This window comes from Chelonoidis abingdonii, chromosome 6, assembly GCF_003597395.2.
Source record: "Chelonoidis abingdonii isolate Lonesome George chromosome 6, CheloAbing_2.0, whole genome shotgun sequence".
NCBI lineage: Eukaryota > Metazoa > Chordata > Testudines > Testudinidae > Chelonoidis > Chelonoidis abingdonii.
Window position 1 is genome coordinate 134,841,811 of NC_133774.1, and position 27,503 is coordinate 134,869,313.

The following is a 27,503-nucleotide window of genomic DNA, read 5'->3' on the forward strand; positions in this document are numbered from 1 at the left end:
TGCTGCCCTGTCCCCCCCGCCCCCATCCCAAAACTCTCTCTCGTGCCCCAATGTCAGCTCAAAACCCCCTTCTCCAGCATCCAGGTTCTTACCACCACCAGCTGCCCCCAACACCTGTACGTTCACCTACCAGCCCTGAGAAGTATGACCCTTACCCTCTGCACTCAACCCCCATCACCATGCAGCATTTTCATCCTGAAGTGCAGCAGTCATTGCACAGCACTCCAGGCAGGACGTATTCAAACCTCTTACTGTTCACCACGCTACCCCCCTGCCCTTTCACTTACTTTGTTTTCAATAAATGATTTCTTTGCTTTTAAAACAGTTTTTATTATTGCAGAAAGTGAGAGACCATACCCCAAGGAAAAAACAGACACTGCAAATCATTGTAACCACTGCAGTTCACTCCCGTGCAAGGCACCAAACATTACTGTTGGCTTTCAGCCTCAAAATGCTCCTTAAGGCATCCCTAATCCTTGTAGCCTGTTGCTGGCCTCTCTAGTAGCCCTGCTCTCTGGCTGTGACAAATTAAGCATCCAGGCGTTGAACCCGGAGGTCCATTCCTGACTGAATATTTCACCTTCCTTCACAAATATTGTGGAGGGTACAGCCCGTCGGATACTAACTGCAGGGACTGCTGCTGTTCCCCCGAAGTCTAGCTTCCCATGACCAAGAAGATCTCGCAGCGTCCCTTTAAACGGCCGAAAGCAACCTCCACAGTCATTCTGCCCGGGCTCAGCCTGTAATTGAACCGGTTTGGCTCCTGTTAAGCTTCCTGTATACGTTTCATGAGCCACGGCAATTAACGGAAAGCGGGTGTCTCCAACGGATCACAAGGGGATTTTCGACATCCCTCACTGTGATCTTGTGGTCTGGAGAAAAAGTCCAGCCTTGCAGCTTCCTGAAACAGGCCGGTGTTCTGAAAGAGCGTGCATCATGCACCTTTCCAGGCCAGCCTGTGTAAATGTCAATGAAACACCCATGGTGATCCCACAAGCGCCTGAGAACCACAGAGAAATACCCTTCCAATTAATGTACTCGGATGCCAGGTGGGGTGGTGCCAGAATCAGAATAGCGTCCCATCTGTCACCCTCTCCACAAGTTAGCGCGAAAAACCCATTTGTGCGCAACTAGCCATCACCAGAATACCTGACATTCCCCAGAGTCACAGTTCTTCTTAGCAGGATGCGATTAATGGCTCTGCAAACGTGCATCAACACGATGCCAACGGTCGACTTTCCCACTCCAAACTGGTTCACGACCAATCAGTAGCTGTCTGGAGTTGCCAGCTTCCAGATTGCAATCGCCACCTGCTTCTCCACTGACAGAGCAGCTCTCAATCTCGTGTCCTTGCGCTGCAGGGTGGGGGCAAGCTCCTCACACAGTCCCATGAAAGTGGCTTTTCTCATCCGAAAGTTCTGCAGCCACTGCTCGTCATCCCAGACTTGCAGGATGGTGTGATCCCACCACTCACTACTTGTTTCCTGAGCCCAAAGGCGGCATTCCACGGTGCTGAGCATGTCTGTTACTGCCACAAGCGAATTTAGTGTGACGCGTCAGGCGACGCGATATCGTCGGAATCCTCCCTGTCACTTTGGAGCTGAAGGAATAGCTCAACTGCCCAACATGATGTGCTGGCAACATTCATCAGCAAAGTCCTCAGCAGCTCGGGCTCCATTTCCCCCACAAATCATGCTGCACAGAGACTCACAATGGTGCCAAACTGCTGGGATGTGAAGCGATGCACCATGGGGCGTTGGGACAGGAAGCGGAATGACCCGCACCCTTCCATCCCCTTCCCACAACCCATGGCGCCAAAATGGGATGAAGTGCTCTGTGGGATAGCTGCCCACAATGCACCACTCCCAACAGTGCTGCAAATGTGTCCACACTGCAGCGCTGTCCCTAGCAGCTGTACGAACACAGCTGTAACTCCCTGTGCTGCACACCTCCAAGTGTAGCCATACCCTAAGACTTTTTGCTTACCACTTTTTCTTAAACCTTTGTTCTCAATCCCTATACAATTTAAACAGCAATTCCCAAACGTTTTGTAAACCACATGCCCTGCTGGAACATCAAGTTTTATGACTACAGCTTGTCCTGTGTTGTGTTCAAATAACCCTTGTGAGAAGTGAAAAGCATTTACACTTAAGTTGTCCTATTTAAAAATGTTCAGTAACTCTTCAACATAGCATGCTTGGGAGGCTGGCTGCGTGGGATAGGTATGTAGACTGAAGACGACTTTCTGTTTCTGCTGGGAAGGCTAATAAACAAAGTGGAGGGCTCCATATCTCCTCTTGGCAAGTTATAAATGTGCAGCTCTGTGGCTTAATGCTACCTGCACTTCATGTTATGAGAACTGAGCTGAAGTGAGTATTTTGTGCACTCACAAACAGTGGTATAGCCAGGTTTTAAGTGTAGGGGGAGCAAACATAAAAAAACTGTCCTCCCTTGGCTCCTCCTCTGGCCATGCCCCTGACTCCTCCCATTCTCTCCCCCTGCCCCCCCCATTAACCCCAGACTGGCTCAGGACTCCTGCAGGCTTCCTGGGGGTGTGGATACCCCCCCCCACCCCCGCAGACCCAGGAGAGTCTCTTGCCCAGCACGCTTTGCAGGTATCCCCCACCAGGCTGTGTTGCCCGGACACACCCGCGGGGTCCGGTCCCCCCCGCCTCAGACTCCAGGCTCCTGTGCCACGCCAGGCGCCTCTCTCCAACCCCCCCCGTCCAGACAGCATGGCCTGTGCCCTTGCCCTGTGGGCCCAGCCCCAAGGAGCCCCTCACCTGGATCCCCCAGTGCAAGGCACCGGACCTGCTCTCCTTCAGTCCTGTGCCACTGCCTGTTCCCGGCCTGCTCTCAGCACACTCCGTGTGGGGCTTGCCAGCCAGGCGGCCTTAAAGCACAGGGGCCCTTTCGCCTCGCCCTGCCTGCCACATTAGCAAGGAGCGGGGTGGGGTGGGGAGCTCTTGGCCACCAAGCCCTGAGCAGAGGAGTTGGCCCCCTCGCTCCTCCGGCTGCGTCTGCCGACCCACCACGGCTCCTCCAGCCGTGCTGCTGCCAGTGCCAGCCCAGCAGGCGCAGCTTTTTGAAAACATGCTGAGGGGAAGCAGCTGCTTCCCCTAAACCCTGCTAGCAAAGCTACTGCTCACAAACCTTCTTTGTTTTCAGAGTAGCAGCCATGTTAGTCTGTATCCGCAAAAAGAACAGGAGTACTTGTGGTACCTTAGAGACTAACAAATTTATTTCAGCATAAGTTTTCGTGGGCTACAGCTCACTTCTTCGGATGCATAGAATGGAACACACAGACAGAAGATATTTATACATGAAAAGGTGGAAGTGCCCATACCAACTAACAGGCCAATCAATTGAGATGAGCTATCAGCAGCAGGAGAAAAAAAACCTTTTGAAGTGATAATCGAGATGACCCATAGAAAGTGTGAGGAGAACTTTAACATGGGAAAATAGATTCAATTAGTGTAATGACCCAACCGTTCCCAGTCTCTGTTTAAACTTAAGTTAACTGTATCTAATTTGCATATTAAAAAATTGCCCCCTTCAAGTCTGTCACTGAGTGGTTAGAGAGGTTGAAGTGTTCACCCACTGGTTTTTGAATGTTATGATTCCTGATGTCAGATATGTGTCCATTTATTCTTTTGCATAGAGACTGTCTGGTTTGGCCAATGTACTTGGCAGAGGGGCATTGCTGGCACATGATGGCATATATAACGTTGGTAGATGTGTGGGAGAATGAGCCCCTGATGGCGTGGCTGATAGGTAGGGTCCTATGATGGTCGTCACTTGTGAAATAAATATGTGGACAGAGCTGGCCTGGCTTTGTTGCAAGGATAGGTTCCTGGGTTAGTGTTTCTGTTGTATGGTGTGCGTTGCTGGTGAGTATTGCTTCAGATTGGAGGCTGTCTGTAGCAAGGACTGGCCTGTCTCCCAAGATCGTGATCTTAGAGATAGGTTGGTAATCTTTGGTCATGCGCTGGAGAGTTTTAGTTGGGGGCTGAAAGGTGAACAGCTAGCAGCGTTCTGGTTTTTTTTTTTTATGTTTTTTTTTTTTGTTTTTTTTTTGTTTTTTTTGCTGGGCCTATCCTGTAGTAGGTGGCTTCTGGGTACTCTTCTGGCTCTGTCAGTCTGTTTGTTTTTTCACTTCAGCAGGTGGGTATTGTCAAGCATTCTTAAAACTACATCTCCTCCTCCTCCTCCTCCTCCTCCTCCCCCCCCCATGCTCTGACTAGGGTTCCATTTGCATAAAGAGAAACTGTACAATAAAAGCAAGACTTTAAGCTTTTCAAAGGTTTCTCTGAGATGTCTGCTGATCTTTAATGCAAATTGAAATTTTAGATAGTTCTTTTTACCACTCCCACATGTTTCATGCACTTCATGACACCTGCTGGGATCATCGAATTATAACTTGCACTCTTCTACCGAAGTGTGGATCGCTATTTAAGCTGTACTACTATATCACCAAAAAAACTGTGTGCTTCAGTGATGAAGAGGTTTAATTAATTTTGTGTCTCTTCAGTGGTGGTGTCTGTCCCTATGACTGACCTTCATTTGGGATATATGGAACAAGCACACTGAACCAGAGACCGGCATAGTGATTAAACAACCAAGTGTTCAGCTCTAAAAAGTAACGGAAAATGATACCACCTTACTTGGTAAATGTGCTACTGCTGTGTATTCAGATGGGGAAAAGTTCCTGTTAGAAATCAAAACCAACCTAATGGTACTGAATGTTTGTCACTATGAAGTATTTACATTAATATTTAAATACCTTTTGATATTAAAAACATTAGCTTCTAACTTCAGCATCTTCAAAAGCTGAAAAAGAATTAATATAAAAGTTCTTATGCGTAACTGCAGATGCTTTTGCAGTTTTTCTATCTAGAACCTAAAGGGGAATAGGTAGGCAGTGATGACTGGAGAGGAGCATGGTAGTAGGTGGAATTAAACACATCGGGGAAGTTGAACTTTCAGATGACCAGGATGTGTCCCCAGCCAGGCCAGTGTGACCACACATGGTGCTAATGCTTTCAGACTGCTTTTTCAGCACGCCTATTGCCAGACCAAACAAGTTGGGAAAGTATTGGAATCTGAGGTCCGATCCTATTTAGTAGACTGAATACTTGTTGGTGGTCTTGCCTGAATTTGCAACCTGTTCATTTTGGTCAGTGTCCCCTCTGAGGATGAAATACACTTAGGTCATTTGTATGCATAGAGTTTCATTTAACAAAACCCAGCGAGGTTTTTGTATGAAGGGGAGAAATCCTAACCCTGTATTTGCTGGCTTGAATGACAAAGTTCTTACTGCTTGGTAGTCATCCTCACTCTGTAGAGCTGATAGTTAAAAAATGAGCTGCTAATTTCTACTGCATCCTGTGCATCAACAGAACTGCTTACCAAGTTTCAGTTGGCTACATCTGTGAAAACTCAGTGAAAGCAGCAGTGTTGCAGATTGAGACTTAAGTCTCAATTTGAAGACCATAGATCTTCAAGATGTAATTGCAGGTATAAGTTAAACTGGAGAATGTCTACTGGTGATTCATGACATGGAAAGAAGCAACTTGAATCAGAACTCGGACTATTTACAGGCTGATCGTTGAGTGGGGGAAAATCATCTACTGTATTATTGAATCTATTGAATGTACTTCCGCAGAAATAGAGGCCTAAATATGAAACTCCATTAATGCATTTTTATGTGACTTGTCAGAGGAATTGCTTGCTTCAAAGTGGCAGGCCTCAGGGGAATAAAATACCTCATGGGTTGTGAGCAAGCATACTTCAAAAACCATTTTCAGGACCCTTTTGAAAACTGCAGAAGTTGTTTGAGTATTAGGTAGAGAGTATTTTTTCTTTAAAGGCAAAAACAGATTCTTGAACAAGAAACACATGGATACTACTTTCCTTTCCTGTCAATGTAAATTTGACGCCTAAAGTTCTTGATTTCAGCTTACTGATGAAATAAGGTTTCGGTCATGGGCTCCAGCTGTAATTGGCTACTTACCTTTTTTGCTTGCTTTGTGCATTGTTTTATGTTCAGAAAGAAATCTATGAAATTCCATTTGATTAAGGTGTGGTTTGTATTAAATCCTACTTTGTCTGCTATCCATTAGTATATTACTATCTGTCATGCATCCATCTTCCAATGCTGCCTCTTTCCTGCTTCATGCATGATGTGCGCCTCGGATGTTAATATTTGGGGATGTAGATGGGGAAAGAGAAATATAGTGAAATTGGTTCAAGTTGTAGAATGTGCCCTGATGCGTTTCTTGGGTAGCTGGTGTCATGAGATGCTGAGGTTCTGCAATATGACCTGGTATCACACTGGGAGCAAGAAGTGAGTTTTTTGTTTCTAGTGTGAAGGTAATCCAAAACTTAATGCAGTAGGGCTTAGTAAAGGAAGTTGAATTTTTTTAATATGGTACTTGAAGTTCCTGAGATCATCTTATGTCAACTTAGTCTACTGATTTCAGAGAGATTAGAGGATTTGGAGGATAACAATAAAAACACACAGTAATTTGAATAAACCTTAAATTATGATTATTGGAAACATATTTTCCTCGATGACCTGGCAGTGAGAAGCTAGTTTTCTTTTTAGCTTTTATCCTTTTGTTTGGATTTTGCTAGAAAGTACACTAACCGACTTGTGTTTTTATGGTTTATTTTCTGTAATGATGTTTTGATACAAGTTTACTATCTAGAGAGAGAGAGAGAGAGAAATAATACATTGAATTTACTCATTAGTAAATGCTTTGTGTTCCATTCACTGTAGTATCTGTATGTACCTTGTTTTCTCTGGGAATATTGTGTTGTAAATCTATGTTGTGGTGCTTGTATCCAAATATTATAAACCAACCTTTTTTTAAAGTGATGGAAGCATGCTCTTGATGCATGTTCCTATATCAGGGCTCTAGCTCTGAGTGCTCTGTAAAAAGATCTGTCTGAAAGAGCTTAAAACAATTTAACCTCCTTAAAATGTTTTTCCTACTTGCTTATTCCAACTATGAAACCACAATTGCCAGTCCCCACCAGCTCTGTTTGCTTGTTACTGTTTATACAAGGTCAGCCTGACCTGTACTATCAGAAAAACAGACAAGAACAGTAGAAGTTAATCCTAGAGCTAATGCATATTTGTTAGTAAAATGCTAATTTTGTGTTTAATATATTCACTTTACAGGCAGCGTATTAAAGAGCAATAGTCTGATATTCTATTTAAGTTCCAATTTGTAGATACTTGAGTCAAGTCTCTGAAAGGAATGAGTGCTACTGAACCAAAGGCAGTTTCTGATTCTCTTGTGTAGATGCAAAGGAACAGACTGCAACACTGGGGTGGCAAACACTTTTTTTTTAATCCATACTCTAATGTTCTTTTGTTTTTGGTTTTGTTTTTTTTTTCTTTTGCAGTCCCCAAAGCTCCAGAGATAGACCCAGTAGAGTGTCTGGTAGCTGACAACGCTGTAACGATAGTATGGAGAATGCCAGAAGAAGACAACAAAATTGATCATTTTGTATTGGAATATAGGAAAACTAATTTTGATGGGCTTCCTCGAGTAAAAGATGAAACATGCTGGGAGCTGATAGACTATATCAAGGGCACTGAATATACATTATCTGGTAAAGATTGCTCGTTTACCTTCTTAAAACTGGGTTTTTTTGTGTGTAACAGAATCCTATTAGAGACAAAGTGGATGAGATCACTTCTCTTGGTGAAAGACAAGCTCTTGAGCTTACACCAAGCTGCTGTTCATGTGTGGGACCAACATGGCTACAACAACACTGCAAACATACAATGCTTAACTATCCAAGCACTTGCTGTTGAAGGGGCATCCTTATTACAAACACAAATGTTACTCAGTAACTGAACGTAGCCTCCAGATAACTGGTCAGTTACAGGGCCTTCCTATAGAGACCTGAGTCACCTTGTTTTTAGCTACCAGTTCTCCACATTCTATACTAAATAAACTTTCTTCTTATTAATCTAGACTATATGGAACCAATCGCTATCATTATGACACACTTTTTTTAAGTGTTTCACAATTTTTTTTTTTTTTTTTCCAGGACTGAAGTTTGATTCAAAATATATGAACCTTCGGGTAAGAGCTTGCAACAAGGCTGTGGCAGGGGAATACTCTGATCCAGTAACTTTGGAGACTAAAGGTAAAATGACATGGTAGCCTTGCATGAATGTGTGTGTAAAAAAACAAACAAAAAAAACAAAAACAAAAAACATTGTAAACACTGAGGAGAATTCAGCATTCTCTAGCCAGTCAGTCTAATGGCAGCAGAGACAATGAAAACTTGGGTCTAAGGTTTGTGGGATGAAATTCAAACGTCATCTGTTAATTAGCCTACATGGAAAAGGATTAAGTTAAGCTGCCTTCTCCTATTACTCTACTGTACATAAACACTTAGCTCTACTAGAAGTTGAAAAATCTCTGTAGATATGTAACCATTCCTGGCTCCAGTGTCTGAGATTGTCTACTGAAACTGCTGGTCAGGTCTCTGAAGTATTGGTGGTTGTTGCAGTTAGTTTAACTTTTCTGGGGAAAGATTTTGCTATTATCTGGAGCTGCTTGATGTGAGGGCAGAGCTTGACAGAATGCTTCTGAGCACCTTGGCACTAGATATGTGTTCACATCACTTGAACAGTAGGGGATAGCCTATTGTTAACATTTTGAGGATTGCTATGGGAGGGGAGGGCACGAATATCTGAGAAGTCAGTCTTGTGGATCTGTATAGTGAACAACTTGAACGGCAGAAATCTTCTGAGAATAGCAAAGAATACCCATATATCCTATAGCACTTCCCAAGTGAAGCTGTCTTGGGTAAGTACATGACCTCTGACAAAGCAACATAGAATTCTGTGGCACCTTATAGACTAACAGATGTTTTGGAGCATGAGTTTTCGTGGGTGAATACCCACTTCTTCAGATGCATATCATGCGTCTGACAAAGTGGGTATTCACCCACGAAAGCTTGTGCTCCAAAACGTCTGTTAGTCTATAAAGTGCCACAGGATTCTATGCTGCTTTTACAGATCCAGACTAACACGGCTACCCCTCTGATACTTGACCTCTGAAAGGTAGCTTAGAAGGCAGGTATACTTATGCTTTAAATCCCAGCATTGCACATAGTCACTCAATACTGGATACTAATCTGTAAGCTCTAAATTTTTTAGATGGCAAATAAGTTACTGAGTGTATATACACAATATTTTCATTATTAAGGTGTGGTCAGTGACTGTTTTTGTAAGTGACATCTTTTTTTTAGTCCAAGGATTGTTTTGTGGATTCAGAGTTGTATCTGCTTGGCTTGATAGCAAAATAGCTGTGTAGTACTTTTTCTTTTGCTATAAGAGTAAGCAGATTCTTGTGACTTGTGCTTTACCAACAGTTGTTAACTGTTTCCTCTGAAGTGCTAAGTTCTAAATGCAGAAAATCCCTACTACTGTGTGACCCAGTAAGCACAGCTGGACTTTCAAATCCCAGGTTCAGTCTGCAGGGATGGCACCTGTAAACTTAAATATATGCAGCCATTATAAAATGAGCCAAGTTGGGGGTGAGGGGGTTGTCATTGAGATACAGCATAAAATCTCACACTTTATTTTGAAAAGTGAATAAATATCCATTATAGTTGAAAGTGAACTTTTCTATATAGTATATCCCATCAAAAACACACATACTGAAATCTGAGATCTTTCTTTTGTTTGTCTTTTAAGGGCCATATTCTGAACATACTCTAGATCAACAGGATGAGTAACTTACTGCTCTTTAGAGCACCACATGATGCTTATGGTGTTGGGGGATATAGTTGGTGGCAGTCTGTCTGAGCAGAATGTCTCAACACAACTTCAGAACATCACTACTATTTTTGGGTTGTAGGACAGCAATGAACAAGACAGTGCACAATATTAATGGGAGGGCAGCTTTTCTGGACCAGAGCCACCACTGCCAACACCCTTACAAAAAGGGCAATTAGATATCTATTGTCCATGCAGAATCGACAAGGTTCCAGTTCTGAAGGGACACTAATGTGGGTTCAGTTAAGTCAACAGAGGATTTGAAACTCTGGTTCCAGAGAGATGAGGGATTTTAAGCTTAAACCTAGGTCACTAAGCTGTCACCTCTGACCCTGTCATTTTAAAATATTTCTGGAGCCATATGTCCTTTCAGGAAAGTCTTGGGTTTTTTCCCTTTCGATTTTTAAAAATCAGTCATCAATTCCAATATTGTGCTGTCAGTTTTCCAAAATGCAGTCTGTCACTTACAGTTGACATTGAAGATTTAACTTTTTAGATTGCATGTGTGTATTTTGTCGGTGTGCTGGGTTTTTTTGGTGGAGGGGAAGTGAGGTGGGGGAGTGTCTTTGAGGTTTGTCACAGCCTCCAGTCTACTTAAATCTAGCTCTTTCTGGAAACTTCAAGGAATTTATTGCTAGACCTACAATGTTTTGTAGAGAAGAAGAGTTTAAGTACCTTTTTCAGGAACTTCATAGATGTAATTAAGGTGCTTGGTTTTTATACTGAGGAAATGTTTAAAAAAAAAAAAAGACCAAAAGTAGATGGTTTTTCATTCTGTTAGACTGACTTCTTATTGAAAACCAAAAAGATCAAACTGATGGGTGTTCTAGTTTGATGTTTTTTCGCTGGCTTACCAACCTTTCACTTTGTTTGTCACGCTTAAGGATTAAATTGAGGTCTGACAATAAAAACAATGCCTTAAAATATGATCTTCATTCAAAAAGAAACTAGCTGTATCTGCTTGTGCTTCCTAAACGCTTTTTGGAACCTACACCAAATCCCAGAGATCACTGATGGATCTTGAGCCTGTGCTCTTATAGCAGTACCTCACTTATTGCCTTAGATAATCTATATAAAGGGCTGTTTCACTACTGCTATATAAACTTCAAGAGAAACATCTGAAAATTGTTTCTGCTTTATTTTAGGACTTAAGCAGATATGATAGTAGTAATCTTTAAGAATTTGCTGCAACACAGTGGATATCCTGGAAGGGAGGGGTGGGGTGGGGCTAATAAATTTAGAAAAATTGGCTAATTCCGTTTAGCTTCTGGTAAGTGCTGCTTCATGATGGACAGCTGCATTTGAAATGTATTGTACTGTCTTTAAATTGACCACTACTGCAATCTCCACTCTTAAAGCAATTATTTAAAAAATTGGCATATTGAAATGCAAAATGGAAATCTCTAATGTATTCTAATTAAAACCTATTCTTCTTCGAGTGCTTGCTCATATCCATTCCAAGTAGGTGTGCGCGTGGCGCGTGCACGTTCATCGGAAGAATTTTCCCCTAGCAACACCCGGTGGGTCGGCAGCATATATACCCCTGCCGACCCGCCCGCTCCTCAGTTCCTTCTTACTGCCCGTGTCGGTCGTTGGAACTGTGGAGTGTGGTTCAGCTGACCTCCACCTTCCCTAGCTCTTCACCTGTTTTTTGTCTTTCTAAGTTCATAGTTCTAGTTTGTAGAGTGTTTGTTAGTTGTTAATAGTTATTAGTAGTTGTTAGCATAGTTATTGTATATAGTTAGAGGGCTGGGGTTCGATCTTCCCCACCCCTCCCGGGGCCCGGGCTCATGCCTGGCTCTTCTGGTTTCAAACAGTGCTCGGCCTGTCGCCGGCCGATGCCTACGGGAGACCCCCATGATCGCTGCCTGAAGTGCCTGGGGGAATCCCACCTTACGGACAAGTGCCGTATTTGTAAGTCCTTCAAACCACGGACTAAAAAGGAGTGGGACTCTCACTTGAAGCAGCTCCTGATGGAGGCGGCCCTGACCCCTGCAGCTTCGGCACCGAGTGCATCCGCACCGGCCAGAAGTGCTCCATCGGCACCGGAGACAGCCGGTACTGGCAAAACACCTCGGCACCAACAGTCTCCGGCGCAGAAGTCCTCCTGGCACCGCTCCATTGTCCCCAAAGGCGAAGAGTCCAAAGGCTCCTGCGGCTGCATCTTCGGACACCACAGTCCTAAGCATGGCAGACCGAGCATCCGCACCGCCAGCTGCGCGGCACCAGTGATTCCCCACCGTCGACTCCGGCCAGGCAAGAGCCATTGAGTCCGGTGCAAGAACAGTCCTGGCGCATAGCCTTGGTTGAGCTCGCTGTTCCACCACGGCCGAGACTTTCGCAAACGGCGAGGGAACTGATTGCGCTCACAGAGCCTACTCTGCCTCAACCCCTGGCACCGCGGTGGGGTTCTTTCTTCGGCGGGAAAGCCGCGATGATCAGGCCAACGTTCCCACCGGGGCGACTGACAGGCACCGTTTCGGTCGAGGTCCCGGCACCGCTTTCGCTACGTAGCCGCAGGATCATCCAGACGCCACTTGCAGTCCGGTTACCGATCCCCCTCTCTGTGCTGTCTACTCGTGGCACTTGTCCAGGTGCGTTCTCCGGACCGGGGTTACTCATCAAGGCGGTCTAGGCTCCCGGCACCGTTCCGGGCAGAGTCGATCCCACCTGTCGTCATACTCGGTCGGTCGACCTCCGGCACCGTGCTGGTATCGAAGGTCCCGGTCCTGATCTCGGCACCGGTGTGACTCCCGATACGTACCGTTCTCCCTGCACGGCGTGACGTCCTCGGTACCCACCATACGGACTATCAGCTCCCACCCTGGCCATCGAGACACCCTCGGGTTCGTCCGCCCTGATAGCGCTCTGTATGGGATGTGGACCCCCATGCCCGTGCCCCTCCTGAATCCCAGGGATTGGAACAACCCAAACGCAGTGGTCCTTCTGGACGCCCTGGGCCTACACCACAGCCCAGGGCGATCCACGACAATGTCGCGGGCCAGCGTCTTCAGTCCGTCGGTACCAGAGGCCACCATCAGTTGTCCTACCCCAGACGATGACGACGTTTCTGCTGTAACCCGGACCCTGAGGGCGCAGCAGAAAACTGCTCCCCCTCTGGAACTGGAGTCAGAGCATGAGCAGTGGTCCCGGTCTCTCATCGTCCTCCGCTCGCCGGATGAGGCCGTAGGGGTACATCAACTCGGGTCCGCTCCCCATCGACCTTCGGGCCCACCAGGACTTGCTCCGCCGTGTAGCGCTGAGCGCATCAATTCCAGGTGGAGGAGGTTCCCGAGGTGGAGGACCCCGGTTGTGGACATTCTATCCTCCGATGCCCAACGCGTGTAGGCCCTGCCGTTTATCCGCTCCATCCAGGCTAAAGCAGACTCCGAATCTGGCAATCTCCGGCGTCCATCCCCCCCCAACGGCCAGAGGCTCGTGGAGAGGATGTAGTATGGTACCTCATAAGGGTAAGAATACCGTTTACATCCATCCCCCTCCATGCTCTTGGTCGTACAGTTGTGAACGAAAGGGAGCAGCCATGGCAGCAACCCCCGCACAAACTCAGGGAGGCTAAGCGTATGGATTACTGGATGCAAAGGTATACTCTGCAGGGGTCCTACAGTTGCGAGTCGTCTAATCAGAGTCCTCCTCAGTAGATACAATCTTTATACTGGCAATCCATGGGCAAATCATCAGAATGTTCCAGCTGGATTCCACCCAGATTCCAAGCCTGCTCGAGAAGGGAAAAGATCTCCGGGACATCCTAAGCCTCCCTCGATGCGGGGATTCAGTGGCCAGACCGTTTGCATCAGGATTCACAAATCGGAGAATATGTTGTTGCAGTTTCAGGCCTACTCCCGAACTGAAACACACATTCAGGACTCCATTTGAAGGCCAGGGTTTTTCTCTGAAAAAACGGACCTAGGCTCAAAGGCTCAAGGACAACCGTGTTATAATGCGTTCCTTCGGGATGCACACTCGCCAGTACACAAGATGGTCTTTCGGCTCAACTCAACGCCCCTCCCCCCACGACCCCTCACAGGACTTTAAATAGGAGACGTGGCGGGTGAACGGAGACACCAGTCTGGTTCTCAAGGGGGGCAACAATGGTTTTTTCGCCAAACCCCGGGACCCAAAGCAAACTTTTTGAAGGTGCGGTCAAAGAGCAGAAGCACCGTTCAGTTCCCGACTCCTTACATCAGTTTTCCAACCGTCTTTCTTCTTCCTCCCGGCGTGACCCGACTAACTTCCGATCGGTTGGGTCTTACGCAACGGTAGAGTTGGTTACCATCTCAGTTTATTTCACCCCTGTATAAACAAATAGTTAAGTGTAATGTTCTTTTAACTGTAGAAAGTTAACAAAGGAACCAAACACCTGAACCAGAGGAACAATACAGAAACCCGGATTTTCAAAGGTGAGGGAGGAAAATTCTGTGGTGTTTTGTCTTTGTTCTGTCTATTTTGTTTTCTCGGCTATGAGGAAGGATGGTTTTGTTTTTGTTTTTTTTTATCTCACAGCTTCTTTCTACCTCTGTTCCAAAGTTGTGAGTACAAAAGGAAAGCAATAGGTTTATATTGTAATTTTATTTACATGTGGAGTTGCTCGAAGTTCAAGATTGGATATCTTTTGAATCAACCTGTTTATCATATTTTTCTTATAAAGCAAATAGCCCTGTATGGTCATCTTATACAGAGTTATATTCTTGATGTGTTTTTCTTTATAAACTTGTTGAATTTCCTTTCCTAGTTAAGGCAATGGATAGGAATCTCTGTTGCCAGAGTATGTTCTCTCTCAGGGAAAGACTGGGAGGGGGGAAGGAGGGGGGAAGGTTAAGGTCGTCTTGTTTTGTGTTTTCAAGGATTGAAAGCAGGGAAATCTCTAGTATTCCAGGGAGGGAAAATCTGGGAGAAGTAAAGAGCAGGAAGGGAATGGGTATTTCCTTGTTGGAGGCTCAGGGCATCTGGGTCTTGGGGTCCCCCCAGGGAAAAGGTTTGGGGGACCACAGAGTTATCAGGAACTCAGAATCCTGATTGGTGGCAGTGAGATAGTCAGCATCCAAAGCTGTAATAAGCTTGGAGGAAGTTCATGTAGCTATCTCAGTTTTATGAACGTAAAGTTCAAATTGAGTAGGAAGCTACAACATGGTGGCACGCGGACGTGGGAAAGATAGAATCCAGAAATCAGTAGAATATTAATTTTTCTTTTTCCCTGCTAGGTTTTTTTAGCAGAAGAGGAAGGGTTTGGGTTTTAAAATAGAGAATTTTTTTTTTCTGCCTGTTTGGCAGCTTTGCATTTTATCAGCAAAGGAGTCATTAAGGGACATTAAGGTCTATTGTTAAGCAATTAGGATTACAATTGGGAATCAAGTACCTCAGCAAACACACAGGTAAATAAAACTGGTTTGACTCGTTAATTTGCATGTCAAAGAGTAGCCAGAGGAAGAAAAAGGACTGTATCACGGTGCTTACAAAAGTCCAGAATGTAGTTCCTGGAGAGGGTGTAAAACCCCTCCCATTGGTGCTTCACCAACTGGTAATGGCCCTTTCAACTCGCGTGGCCATAAACAATGTTCAAATGGTGAAAACCCTAAACTGGGATGTGTACAGCCTGTAAAGCAAAGAGCAACTGCTGCAACACTAGGTCCCAGTCCATTGGAGTATTCATTCATGAATTTACGGATCATGCCCCCAAAGTTCCATTAACCTTTCCAAACCAGGCCATTGGTTTCGATGTGGTACGGGGTGGCAACCAAGTGATTCACCCATGAGTTTTCCCACAGGTCTTTCATGGTGCCTGCAGGATAATTAGATCCTGAACTTGTAAGGAAATAGGAGGCGCCAACTACCCTGGTAAAAATGTCTGTCTGTTAGGGCCCTGGCACACCGTTTAGCCTGGTGTTGCTAGAAGCTACTGCTTCCGGCCAACGGTAGCAAAGTCCACGAAAGTCAGTACATACTGCTTTCCCCTGGGGTCTTTCCCCTCCCTCCACCCACCCTCCCGTCCCTCATTCAGGGACCCCTCTCAACGAGCATACTCCTCTGCGTCAAGAGATCCGCACGCTTCTCGAAATCGGAGCTATAGAGGAGGTACCTCAAGACATGCAGGGCAGGGGGTTTACTCCCACCTGAATATTTTTTTAATCCCAAGTCGAAGAGGAGGCCTTCGACCCATCCTAGACCTCTGCGAGGCTCAACGCTTTCTTAAAAAATTTGAATTCTGCATGTTTCCTGGGACTATTATCCCGCCCTGGATCCGGGAAGACTGGTTCGCTGCTCTTGACATGAAGGACGCGTACTTTCATGTCTCGATTTACCCCCCCACAGCGCGACGCTACCTGCGCTTTATGGTCGCACGATCGGTCACTTCCAGTCTCACGGTCCTTCCCTCGCCTCTCCGCTGCCCAACGTGTTTTTCACGAAATGTATGGCAGTGGTGGTCTTTCTCTTGTCACAGCGCATATGCGTCTCCCCTACCTGGTACGGTACTGGCTTGTTCGGCAAATTGGCGCAGGTGAACCAGTGAACCGAGACCCAGGTCCCAGCACACACGTAGCCGTCATCATGAGCTGTTCGATCGTTTGGCCTCATGAATGAACTTTCGACAAGTCCATTCTCGATACCCACGCAGAGGATAGAATTCATTGGGTTGTTCCTGACTCCACGCTTGCAACAGCTGCTCTCCCCCTGAACCGGTTCCAGGCAATAGTCCCGTCCAGAGAGCCTCACAAGCTTTCCCGACGACCTCGGCCCAGGTCTGTCTCAGCCTTCTCGGTCCACAGTGGCGACGGCCTGCACTTTTTCACCAAGGCACGCCAGCTCTGCCTTCGCCCCCTTCAAATCTGGCTAGCCTCCGTTTACTGCCCTCAGAGACACGCATGGACGTTGTCGTCACAATCCCACGCAGCCGTCTTACACTCCCTCCGCGTGGTGGCAAAACCCTCCCTGGTCTGTGCGGGCATGCCATTCCCCCCCCCCCCCCGTCCCAGCAACCGTCGATGACCCGACAAACGGACGCATCATCTCTGGCTGGGGTCACAAGGGCTCGTCGGACACAAGGCCTTTGTCGCCCAGGAACTACATTGGCAATATAAACATCCACTGACGAGCTACGGGCAGTCCGCTCTCGCTGTCAAGGCCTTTCTTCACCACCTGCAAGGCCATGTGTTCTAGTGCTCACAGACAATACCACTGCGGTGCACTATATAAAGAAACAGGGCAGACCCGTTCTCTTCCCCTCATGTCAGGAGGCGATCAGTTATGGGAATTCTGTATAGTCCCACTCCATGGACTGGTGCTTCCTTCCTCCCAGGGTCCAGAACACCTTAGCAGACAGCCTCAGCAGGTCATGTTCTAGCCCTACGAGTCGTCACTTCGACCGGACATAGCTCATTCTCTCTCAGAAGTTGGGCTTTCCCCACGTCGACCTCTTTGCCTCCCACAGCAACCGGAAGTGCCCCAGGTTCTGTTCTTTCACGTCTCGCCTCCGGCTCGAATCTCCGATGCCGTCCTCGTCTTGGTCGACCCACTGCTGTATGCCTTCTCACCCTTTCCGTTAGTGCACAAGGTCCTGGTGAAGCTTCGCAGGGACAGGGCTCGAGTGATCTTGATCGCCCCAGCGTGTGGCCTCGCCAAAACACTGTACACCACGTTGCTGGACCTCTCAGTAGCCAGCCCCTTCCCCCTGCCTCTCCATCAGGACCTGATATCCCAAGACCACTGGCAGGCTTCTCCATCCCGACCTGCAATCCTCCACCTGGTTCCTGAGTGCTGGTCGCTCTGAGCTGCATTGCTCCACCCCAGTGCAGCGAGTCTCCTGGGGAGTCAGGAAACCATCCACATAAGAGCTACCTACGTGGCAAAGTGGAAGAGGTTCTCCTGCTGGTGTCAGAGCGACCATACGACACCTGCACAGGGCTGCCATCCATGTAATATTGGAATATCTCTGGTACCTCAATGCAGCAGGGCCTTGCACTCTCATCCTTGTGCGACAACCTGGCTGCCATTTCGACGTTCCATCCCGGAGAAGGAGCCCTCCTCTGTTTTCTCGTCACCCGATGGTTTTGAGGTTCCTCAAAGGCCTGGAGCCCTGTTTCCTCAGGTCCGCTGCCCCGCTCCTTCCTGGGACCTAATTTGGTTCTGTTGAAGACTAGATGGCCTCCGTCCATTCGACCCTTGCAAACCTGGCTCTACTGTACTTATCTGGAGGTGACTGTACTTGTAGCCCATGACATCGGCTAGGAGAGTTCGAGCTTTGAGCTGTCATAGTGGACCCACTTACACGATATTCACAAGGACAAGGTGCAGCTGCGCCCGCATTCGGCCTTCCTTCCAAGGTGGTCTCAAATCCTTTCACCTCAACCAAGACATATATCCTCCCGGTCTTTTTTTCCTAAACCTCACGGATCCCGTAGAGGAGCAGCAATTACACTCGTTGACGTGCGTTTAGAGCACTAAGCATTTTACATTGACGCACCAGACCTTTTCGTAAACGCCCCAACTTTTTGTTGCCATGCCAGACAGGGATAAAGGTCAACCTGTCTCCATCTCAGAGAATATCGTCTTGGGTCACGGCGTGCAATTCGAGTGTGCCATGACTTAGCTCACGCCTCTCCAGGCTGAGTGACTGCACATTCCACCAGGCTCAGGCCCTCATCGATTGCCTTTCTAGCTCGTGTGCCGATCCATGAGATTTGCTGTGCAAGCTACGTGATCTTCGGTGCACACCTCTCTGCCCATTACGCCCTTGGTACAACAATCCAGGGACGACGCAGCTTCTGGGCCTGGCTGTCTTGCATTCGGTCAGTGCCGACCTCCGACCACACCGCCTATAAGGCTTGGATTCACCTACTTGAAATGATATGACAAGCACATCGAAGAAGAAAAGACGGTTACTTCACCTTTGTAACTGTTGTTCTTCGAATGATTGTTGCTCATATCCATTCCACACCCGCCCTCCTTCCCCCACTGTCGGAGTAGCCGGCAAGAGGGAACTGAGGAGCGGGCGGGTCGGCAGGGGTATATATGTGGTGCCGCAACGGTGCCACGCCAGGGGGCGCCTGCCGACCCACTGGGTGTTGCTAGGGGAAAATTCTTCCGACGAACGTGCACACGGCGCGCGCACACCTACTTGGAATGGATATGAGCAACACATCTTGAAGAACAACAGTTACAAAGGTGAGTAACCGTCTTATATGGCAATCACTGTTAGGCAGGCTCCTTGCTTCAGAAGCGTAACTCCCAAGAGGCTCAATTATTTTGCTTAGTCGGCAATAACAAAGATGGAACTTACTTAAATAACAAATTCCAGTGAGATGTTGGATTCAAAGTGCTAGCATAATTTTTTATCTTGGTTTTATACTGGGTATAATGGGCCTCTGATCTCAATCTGCATACTGCAGTAGTTCAAGCTTGTGAATTGTGGACCTCTTGATCTTAAACACTTCTCCCTGCAGTAAATATAGTACTTTGTAATAGCAGGACAGTATTCAGAGGAGAGGTGAAAATTAGCTCCCTAAAATGATGGCTGCTGGTGGTTGGCATGTCTACTCTACTTTGTGCTGTCTGTTTTTTCTTTGCCCGGGTGAAGGATTTGACCTAATTACTACTGAATCTTCATTAGTTGCTTGCATCCTAATCTCTGCAGGTCATTTTGCGGTTTGACTGTCCAAATATATTTGCTGTTCCTTCAGCTTTATTGTAATCAACAGATTATGATAGTTACATCTTCATCACAGAAATAGCTTGCAGAAGACAGTGATATGGAGAGCAGAAGATGGGCTTAGTTTTTTTGTCACTATCTCTCAAACTATAAATCTTGGCGTAGGTTGCAACTAGTAGGAAGTGTCTCTGATTTAATACTAAAATTTTAATTGCTGAGACTCTGATTTGAACGTGTTCTGTGTGGTATGGTCCTCAGACTACAGTTGGACTGGCTGGATTTCACTTGTTTATAGTGTGGGAAAAAAAAAAAAAAAAAAAGTCAGACCAATTATAATTAACATTACATCTTAGTCATGGGTATTTTTAGTAAAAGTCATGGGCAACAAATTCATGGCCTGTGACCTGTACGTGAATTTTACTATATATTCCTGATTAAAACTTGGGGGGTGAGAGAGAGCAGGGGTTGCCGAAGGGGGCAGGGCACCTGGGGCAGGCTCTCTTCCCAGCTCCTGGGAAGCAGCGACCCTAGCTCCATGTGCTGCCTCCTCTATGCCCCAAGCCTCAGTTCTGTATCTCCTATTGGCTGGGAACTGCAGCCAATGGGAGCTGCAGGGGCAGTGCCTGCAGGTAGAGGCAGCATGTGGACCTAGGAGCTGAGAGAGGGCAGTTCCTGTTGCCCTTCTGGGGAGCTTCCCCCCAGGTAAGCATCACTCCGCATCCCAGCCCTGAGGCCTCTCCCTCCCCAACTCAGAGACTGACCCAGCAACTGCCAATGCAACGGGCCCAAGGGCTACCCAAGCTGCTCAAGCAGCTCCTGGGCCAGCCACACCAGGCTGCTGCAGAAGTCAGAGGTCACGGAATCTGTGACTTCTATGACCTCTGTGACAAAAACAAGTCTTAACTATATAATTACTTGACTTTGTCTACCACTCCTAAAAATTTTTTTCTTAAATAGACAGCATGGGGGGATAATCCCTGTCTTTTTACTCTTGGAAATCTTGTCTTGACCAGCACTTGTCTTCAATTTGGATAATACATCATCTCATCTGAACCTGAAAGTTGAAGATTCTTATGTTGAGTGGGATCCTACTGGAGGCAAAGGCCAAGAAAACAAAATAAAAGGAAAAGAGAATAAAGGCAGGTGAGAACTTTTAACTCTAAGATCTGTAACCTGAACTCTTAATTTGAATAAGGTTTATGTTTAGAGCGGCAAACTATTTTATTCCACTGTTTGTGCTTAAGATATCTAAAATATTAGTTTTGAATTGGCATACCATGAAATGCTTATTCCCTGGACCATAGAGTTGAATTAAAGATCCCTTAAATAGGGAGTTGTCAGGTAAACCTGACTTGTTGGACTATGGACAGGAAGAGAAGGGAGGAAAGTCAGTAGTATTGGTAGCTGGCATGCTCCTGCCTCTAGGAGTTTGCATCTCTCCTTACTCATCTGGTTGGTGTAACTGCGGACACCAAAGGAAATTTCATCTAGACATTTTTATTTGGAAGAAATGTTGCTGTGGTATAGGATGGGGAAGGCCCAAGAGAGGGATAAGGCATATAGTCCCACTGAGAGGAGACACTCAAGCCACTTTAAATATTTGAAGAGAAGCCAAATCAAGAGTTAGAATTTCTTGAATCTAAAACTTTAACGCCTACAAATCTGTTTTTGTGAATTCAAGGACTTGTATAATGTGCCAAGTCAAACAGAGTAAGCCATCTCCATTTACTTCACTATTGGACAGTAAATGTCTGAACTTCAGATCTGGCACACTTAGATACGGTAGAACCACCAGTTCGAAGAATGAAAGACTGAGTCAGTCTTGCTAATGCTGTATTGTAGATGAATGGAGTTTGAGAAAACAAAAGAGAAAAACAGCATATAGAGAACTGATCCATGGCCCTTTTTTTGAATTTTATTGGCATACCCTGAAAAGCTGTCCTTGACACACACTTCCATCTCCATAGTCCTGCTACATTCTTTGCATCAGTTGTCTGCCAGACTGCTGTTCTCAACCATGGAGTTAAGCTGCTTTCTATGGCATTGTATGAATATCTTTTTTGTTTAAGTACTCTAGACCAGTGGTTCTCAACCTTTCCAGACTACTGTACCCCTTTCAGGAGTCTGATTTTTTTTTTGTCTTGTGTACCCCAATTTCACCTCAACTACTTGTGTACAAAATCAGATTTAAAAGTACACAAATGTTACAGCACACTAATACTGAAGAATTGCTTGGTTTCTCATGTTTACCATAAAATAAATTGATTGGAATATAAATATTATATACTTTCCAGTGTATAGTATATAGTATATAGAATAGTATAAACTACTCATTGTCTGTATGAAATTTTAGTTGGTACTGACTTTGCTAGTGCTTTTTATGTAACCTGTTGTAAAAATAGGCAAATATCTAGATGAGTTGATGTACCCCCAGAGATACACATACCTCTGTTTAAGAATCACTGCTCTAGATTTTCAAGCTTGAGGTCAGCTCAAACTCACTGGGTAAGGGGAAGGGGCCAAGTCTCCTACCTGAGTAGTCTTGAGTCTATTCATGCACTATCCTTAAAATTATATACACCACCTCTAGGCATCACAGATCTTATATCTACTCCATTGAGGTGTTTTGGCTGCTCTTAACTGCCTGTCAATTTATCACTGCTGGTGAGGCATTCCCTATGACTGTCAGCTATTTCAACTTCTAAACTTACGGTCTTCCATCAGATATGGACAGTAAGGGATGAAATGGGTAACCAGCCACTTAATTAAAAAATGGAATGAACTTCACATAGTTGGAGGCAGTTCAAGTTTGGGCTGCCTAATGGATCCATAGTTGGTTGGTTGAAGGAGAAAGGATACTGATATTTCTAAACTATTGTCAGTGAGGATACCAAGATCTTTTGATAGCAAATTGAGTAAAATATTCTGTGAAAGTTTTTAAAGGAGGGCTGTGCAATAAAGATTGTTGCCTTAACTAAAGATGAAACTTTACCAGAAGGCCAAATCTAGAGAAAATAACTAAATAGCATATAAAAGTTACTTAGTCAAGACTTATTTGTATAATTATGAACATCTAATGTGACACACATTCAGTTACTTACCATTAAAAAAACAATAAATGCCTTCCTTGGCTGATGGTGGTTGCCAGTGGTGTGACCAGTTTGAAAGGCTGCTAAGATTTGTCTCAAGTTAATGTGTTCAATTTTTAGTAGTGACATCTTTTAATCATTGCTTATTTCTGTCTGACAGTGGCCAGATTACCGTACTGAAGAACAATACAAGGTGATAACTTATGACTCTTCTAGTTCTAGGATCTAGCCTCTAGCTTTGAAAATCTTCAGAATTTTTCCTTTTTAATCCTTGCTCTTTCTCTAGATAAAACATGAGCCCATCCAACAGCCTTCATCAGTAACCAAGACAGTGCCTTTTTGGGTCTGCTTTAATTTAATGGTTTTCATCCATGGGGAAGGTTGATGCAGTACCCATTCTCAGGAGAACAGCCTGTTACCCTCAGAATGGGATATGCCATAACCCCTTTGAATCAAATGGAGCTGTACATGCTCAAGTTTCAATAAAATCTAACACTGTTAATTTATATTACCATTGTGACTAGAAGCCCCAGTCATGGACCAGGACCCCCTTGTGCTAAGCACCAAATAGATACCAAACAAGAATGCCCCTGCCCCAAACAGCTTATGATCTTTAGCTCTTCTTAGAGTGCTTGTTTAGGTCAACTCCAGTCAGGTATCCATGCGCTGCGTGCACGACAGCCAGAAGATTTTTTTCCCTCTAGCTCTGGCACTGTCTGTGTGTGAGGAAGGACTCTGCTAGATAACCCTTGGCACTGTCACGGCTGTGCCCACAGGTCCCACTCCCTAGTGCCCCTCAAAAGGAAAGGCCGACAGAGGGTACTCCCCAACCTGGTCTAAAGACCAGTTGGCCAGCAAGCCCCCATCTGGTACGCATTCGGTGCGGATTCCATCAACTCCTGCCCCAGGATGAGTCCAGCCCATGCCACTCACCAGTCCCCCATCACAAGGACCTATAGCTCCCCTCCACATCAGTGGCGTTCGAGGTGGCAGCAGACTTTTGGCACAGTGCCACCTTCACCTCCTAGGCATGTGAGGTTACTAGCATCAGTTATGGGCACCGTACATTCTGTGGGCAAACCAGCGATGATGTAGGCCATGAGACTACCATCTCCGTTGCATTGGCCTGTGGCACTGGTGACCCATGTGGGGGAGCCACTCCAGTCCCTCAGTTGGCATGGCTCTCCAGCATCAAGGGGGTCCACTCCTCCCTGGTCCTTGCAGTCGGAGACTTCTGAGTCAGAAGCAGAGGTGTTGCACTCTAGTAGGAGCAGAAGATCCCACTCCCACTGCAACTGACAACCGTGCCTGGCGCCATGGCTGAGCCAATGGCAGGCCCCTCAGTGGCTCTTCTGGACACCCTGGGCCTGTCACCAGAGCCAGGGTTCCAGATTGACATTGGTGGCCTGAGCTGCTTTTGCGCAGCCGCATGAGCCTTCCACACTGGTCATCCCGGTGGGGACCCATCCGCCAACATCAACTGTCTCTACTTCAACATCCACTGCAGAACTGATTGTGCCACTCATGATGGAGGTGTGGGTTGCTGCACCACCCTCAACACCGATCACTAAACTGGCTGATGTTGGTGGCACCAGCCACAGTACCGGTTCTCCTTGCCCCCCGGGGGGCCAAAGGCAGGGAACAGGCCCCGTATCAGCCACCATCTCTTCCTTCTTGTTGCCAGATGAGGTGGTGATGGGTTCCTCGACTGCTCCAGCCTTAGAGGACAGTAAAGTCTTTCAGCAGCTTCTGAGACAGGTGGCCCAGGACCTTAATATCAAAATGGAGGAGGTGGTCTAGGAAGCGGACCTAGTGGTCGAAATCCTCTCCTCTCCCCAGCCATCCCCTATTGCGCTGATTTATCAAAATGATCAGCGATGCCATTAAGACATTGGCAGGCTCCATCCTCATTGCCACTGACTGTGAAAAGGTACAAGCGGAGGTACTTTGTTCCCTCTCAAAGGTATGAACATTTGTATATGCACCCTCACCCTTCTCCCGAACTCCCTGGTAGTGGACGCAGCTAATGGCACAAGCACCAGGGCTTCCAGGACTCCTCTCTCAAGAACTGTGAGGCCAAAAAACTACTTCTTTGAGAGAAAAATATACTCTGTGGGTGGTTGCAGCTTCGTATTGCTAACCATCAGGCGGTGGTTAGCAGATACAACTATAATACCTGTGGCGCAATGGAAAAGTTCAGAGCTCCTGCCTACAGACTCTCTCATGCAGACTTTTCCACACGTCAAGGAAGGAAAATTGCTTTCCCATGTGTCCCTGCAGATAGCCACGGATGCAGCCTCTCGGACCATGGCTTCAGGGGTGGCTATGAGAAGGAGTTCCTGGATGCAGGTCTCAGGCCTACCATATGAGATGCAGCAGACAATTCAGGATATCCCTTCAAGGGTCAGTTTTGTTGTCAGATAAGACCGACTCTCATCTGCACAGCCTCAAAGACTCTCCAGCCACCTTGAAGTCCATGGGCCTCCACACCCCTGCCAATCAGTGGAGGTATTTCAGACCCTGGTTCCCCTGCCCCACCGAGGAATTATCAACCTCATGGTAGGCCAGACAGGTAGTGCAGGAGGAATAGGAACTCAGGGAAGAGACCTCACCCCTCCTCTCGCCAATCTAAAACCTCATCAGGCTCAAAACAGGCACCCCGCCTTACCTTTTCGTCCTGTCTATCCCCTTTCTACCATGCGTGGGCCCGTATTACATTGGACCACTGGGTACTCCGCATGGTAGCGAGGGGATATTCCTCCAATTCTCTACCCTTCCACCACCTTCCTGATCCCTCTTCAAGGACCCTTCTCATGAGCAATTCCTTATTCAGGAAGTGCAATGTCTCCTCCTGCTTGGGGCAGTGGAATAGGTTTTTCAGGAACAGAAGGGCGAGGGCTTCTATTCCTAGTATCTCCTAATACTGAAAGCCAAAGGCGTGCTCAGGGCCATCCTAGACCTGCGAAAGTTCAACAAGTTCATGAAGAAATTCAAGTTCTGCATGATCTCCTTGGCCTCCATTATCCCTTCCTTGGATCCAGGGGATTCGTATGCCACTCTCAACTTGAAGAAGGTGTACTTTCATATAGCAATCACACCGTCCCACAGAAAATACCTCAGGTTTGTGGTGCACAACAACCACTTCCAGTTCACTCCTCCTGTTTGGCCTGTCAGCGGTGCCTCGAGTATTTACCAAATGCATAGCTGGCATGGTCACATTTCTTCATAGGTGCCAGGGACAGGCATTCCTGTACTGTGACAACTGACTGATCCAGGGCTTTATTGGAGGTGCAAGTTGGATTCATCATTGCAACCTTTGACAAACTAGGCCTTCTCCTGAACATGGAGAAGTCAATTCTGTCCCCTGTTCAGAGGATAGTTCATAGGGGCAGTGCTGAATGTGACCCAGGCCAGGGCATGCCTACCAAAACAAGGTTCCAGGCCACAGGCAGCATCATTCGGCATCTCAGGTCGTTTCCCAACACCATGGTATGCATTTGCCTAAGACTCCTAGGACACATGGCTGCATGCACTTACGTGGTGCAACATGCCAGACTCAGGGTAGTGACTCTGTCTCACCTGGTCCTTGACTCCCTCCTGCGGTGACTCGATCCACAGATGGTGTGTGCAGGGATCCGCTTTGGCAGCCCCCAGGCAACTCTGGTTAGTGACTAACACATCAGACTTGGGCTAGGAGGCACATTTAGGAGACTTCAGGACACAAGGCCTCTGGTCTCAGGCAGAACTGGCTCTCCACATTAGTGTCAGAGAGCTGAGAGCGGTGTGCCTGGCATGCCAGACTTTCTGAGCCCACCTAACAGGGAAATATGTATCAGTTATGACAGACAACACCATGGCGATATTTTATATCGGGGGGTGGGGGGTAGGCAACCTATGGCACGCAAGCTGATTTTCAGTTGCACTCCCACTGCCCGGGTCCTGGCCACCGGTCCGGGGGGCTCTGCATTTTAACTTCATTTAAAATGAAGCTTCTTAAACATTTAAAAAACCTTATTTAATTTACATACAACAATAGTTTAGTTATATATTATAGACTTATAGAAAGAGACCTTCTAAAAACGTTAAAATGTATTACTGGCACACGAAACCTTAAATTAGTGAATAAATGAGACTCGGCACACCGCTTCTGAAAAGGTTGCCAACCCCTCTTTTTACATCAACAAACAAGGCGGTGCACACTCGTCTCAGAGCTTCCTGGCACAGGGAGAGATTTGGGTAGAGCATTCAATACACCTGCAAGCATCGTACCTCCTTGGGCTACAGAACGAGTTGATAGACTACCTCATTAGATTTTTCCACAGCCACGAGTGGTTCCTACACCCAGATGTTGCAAACTCCATCTTCCAATGGTGAGGCTTTCCCTGGATAGACCTCTTTGCCACGTGACTCAACAGGACTTGTCAGTAATGCTGCACCTTACGGAACCAGAGTCCGGGCTCCATAGTGGACACGTTCCTCTTCCCATGGGGAGGTCATCTCCTATATGAGTTCCCACCCATCCTGCTCGTTCACAAGTTACTCCTCAAGATACGGAGGGAACAAGCTTTGGTAATATTGATAGCTCCAGCTTGGCCCCACCAATGCTGGTACACGTTGGGGCTTCCACTGACATGTCCAGGAGCAGTCACCTTGCTCTTCCCGGACTTAACTCAGTACCACGGCCGCCTTCAGCACCCAAACCTCAACTTGCTGCACTCATGGCATGGAAGCTCCATTGCTGAAGCCAATGGAGCTTGCCTGCTTGGACGGGGTTAGACAACTCCTCCTTGGCAGTAGGAAATTCTCTACCAGGACTACCTACCTTGTCAAGTGGAAGAGATTTTCAGTCTGGGTGGCACAGCATCATTTATCTCAGACGCTTGCCACTATACCGTGTATGTTGGACTACCTCCTCCATCTCAAGCAGCAGGGCCTGTCCATGTCA

At 46.6% G+C, this 27,503-nt stretch overlaps 1 protein-coding gene across 4 annotated transcripts in view; it reads left to right on the top strand.

Moving 5' to 3' along the window:
* The window catches only part of FSD1L (fibronectin type III and SPRY domain containing 1 like), a 73,684-nt gene that overhangs the window by 30,739 nt on the left and 15,442 nt on the right, over window positions 1–27,503 (top strand). For 2 of the 4 annotated variants that reach the window (XM_032765835.2, XM_032765839.2), the window contains 4 exons: window positions 7,414–7,623; window positions 8,068–8,166; window positions 20,483–20,612; window positions 22,719–22,751. In XM_032765835.2, the coding sequence (XP_032621726.1) occupies window positions 7,414–7,623; window positions 8,068–8,166; window positions 20,483–20,612; window positions 22,719–22,751 (472 nt within the window). The remainder of the gene's footprint in view (window positions 1–7,413; window positions 7,624–8,067; window positions 8,167–20,482; window positions 20,613–22,718; window positions 22,752–27,503) is intronic. The other 2 variants (XM_032765837.2, XM_032765838.2) reach the window with 1 other exon arrangement.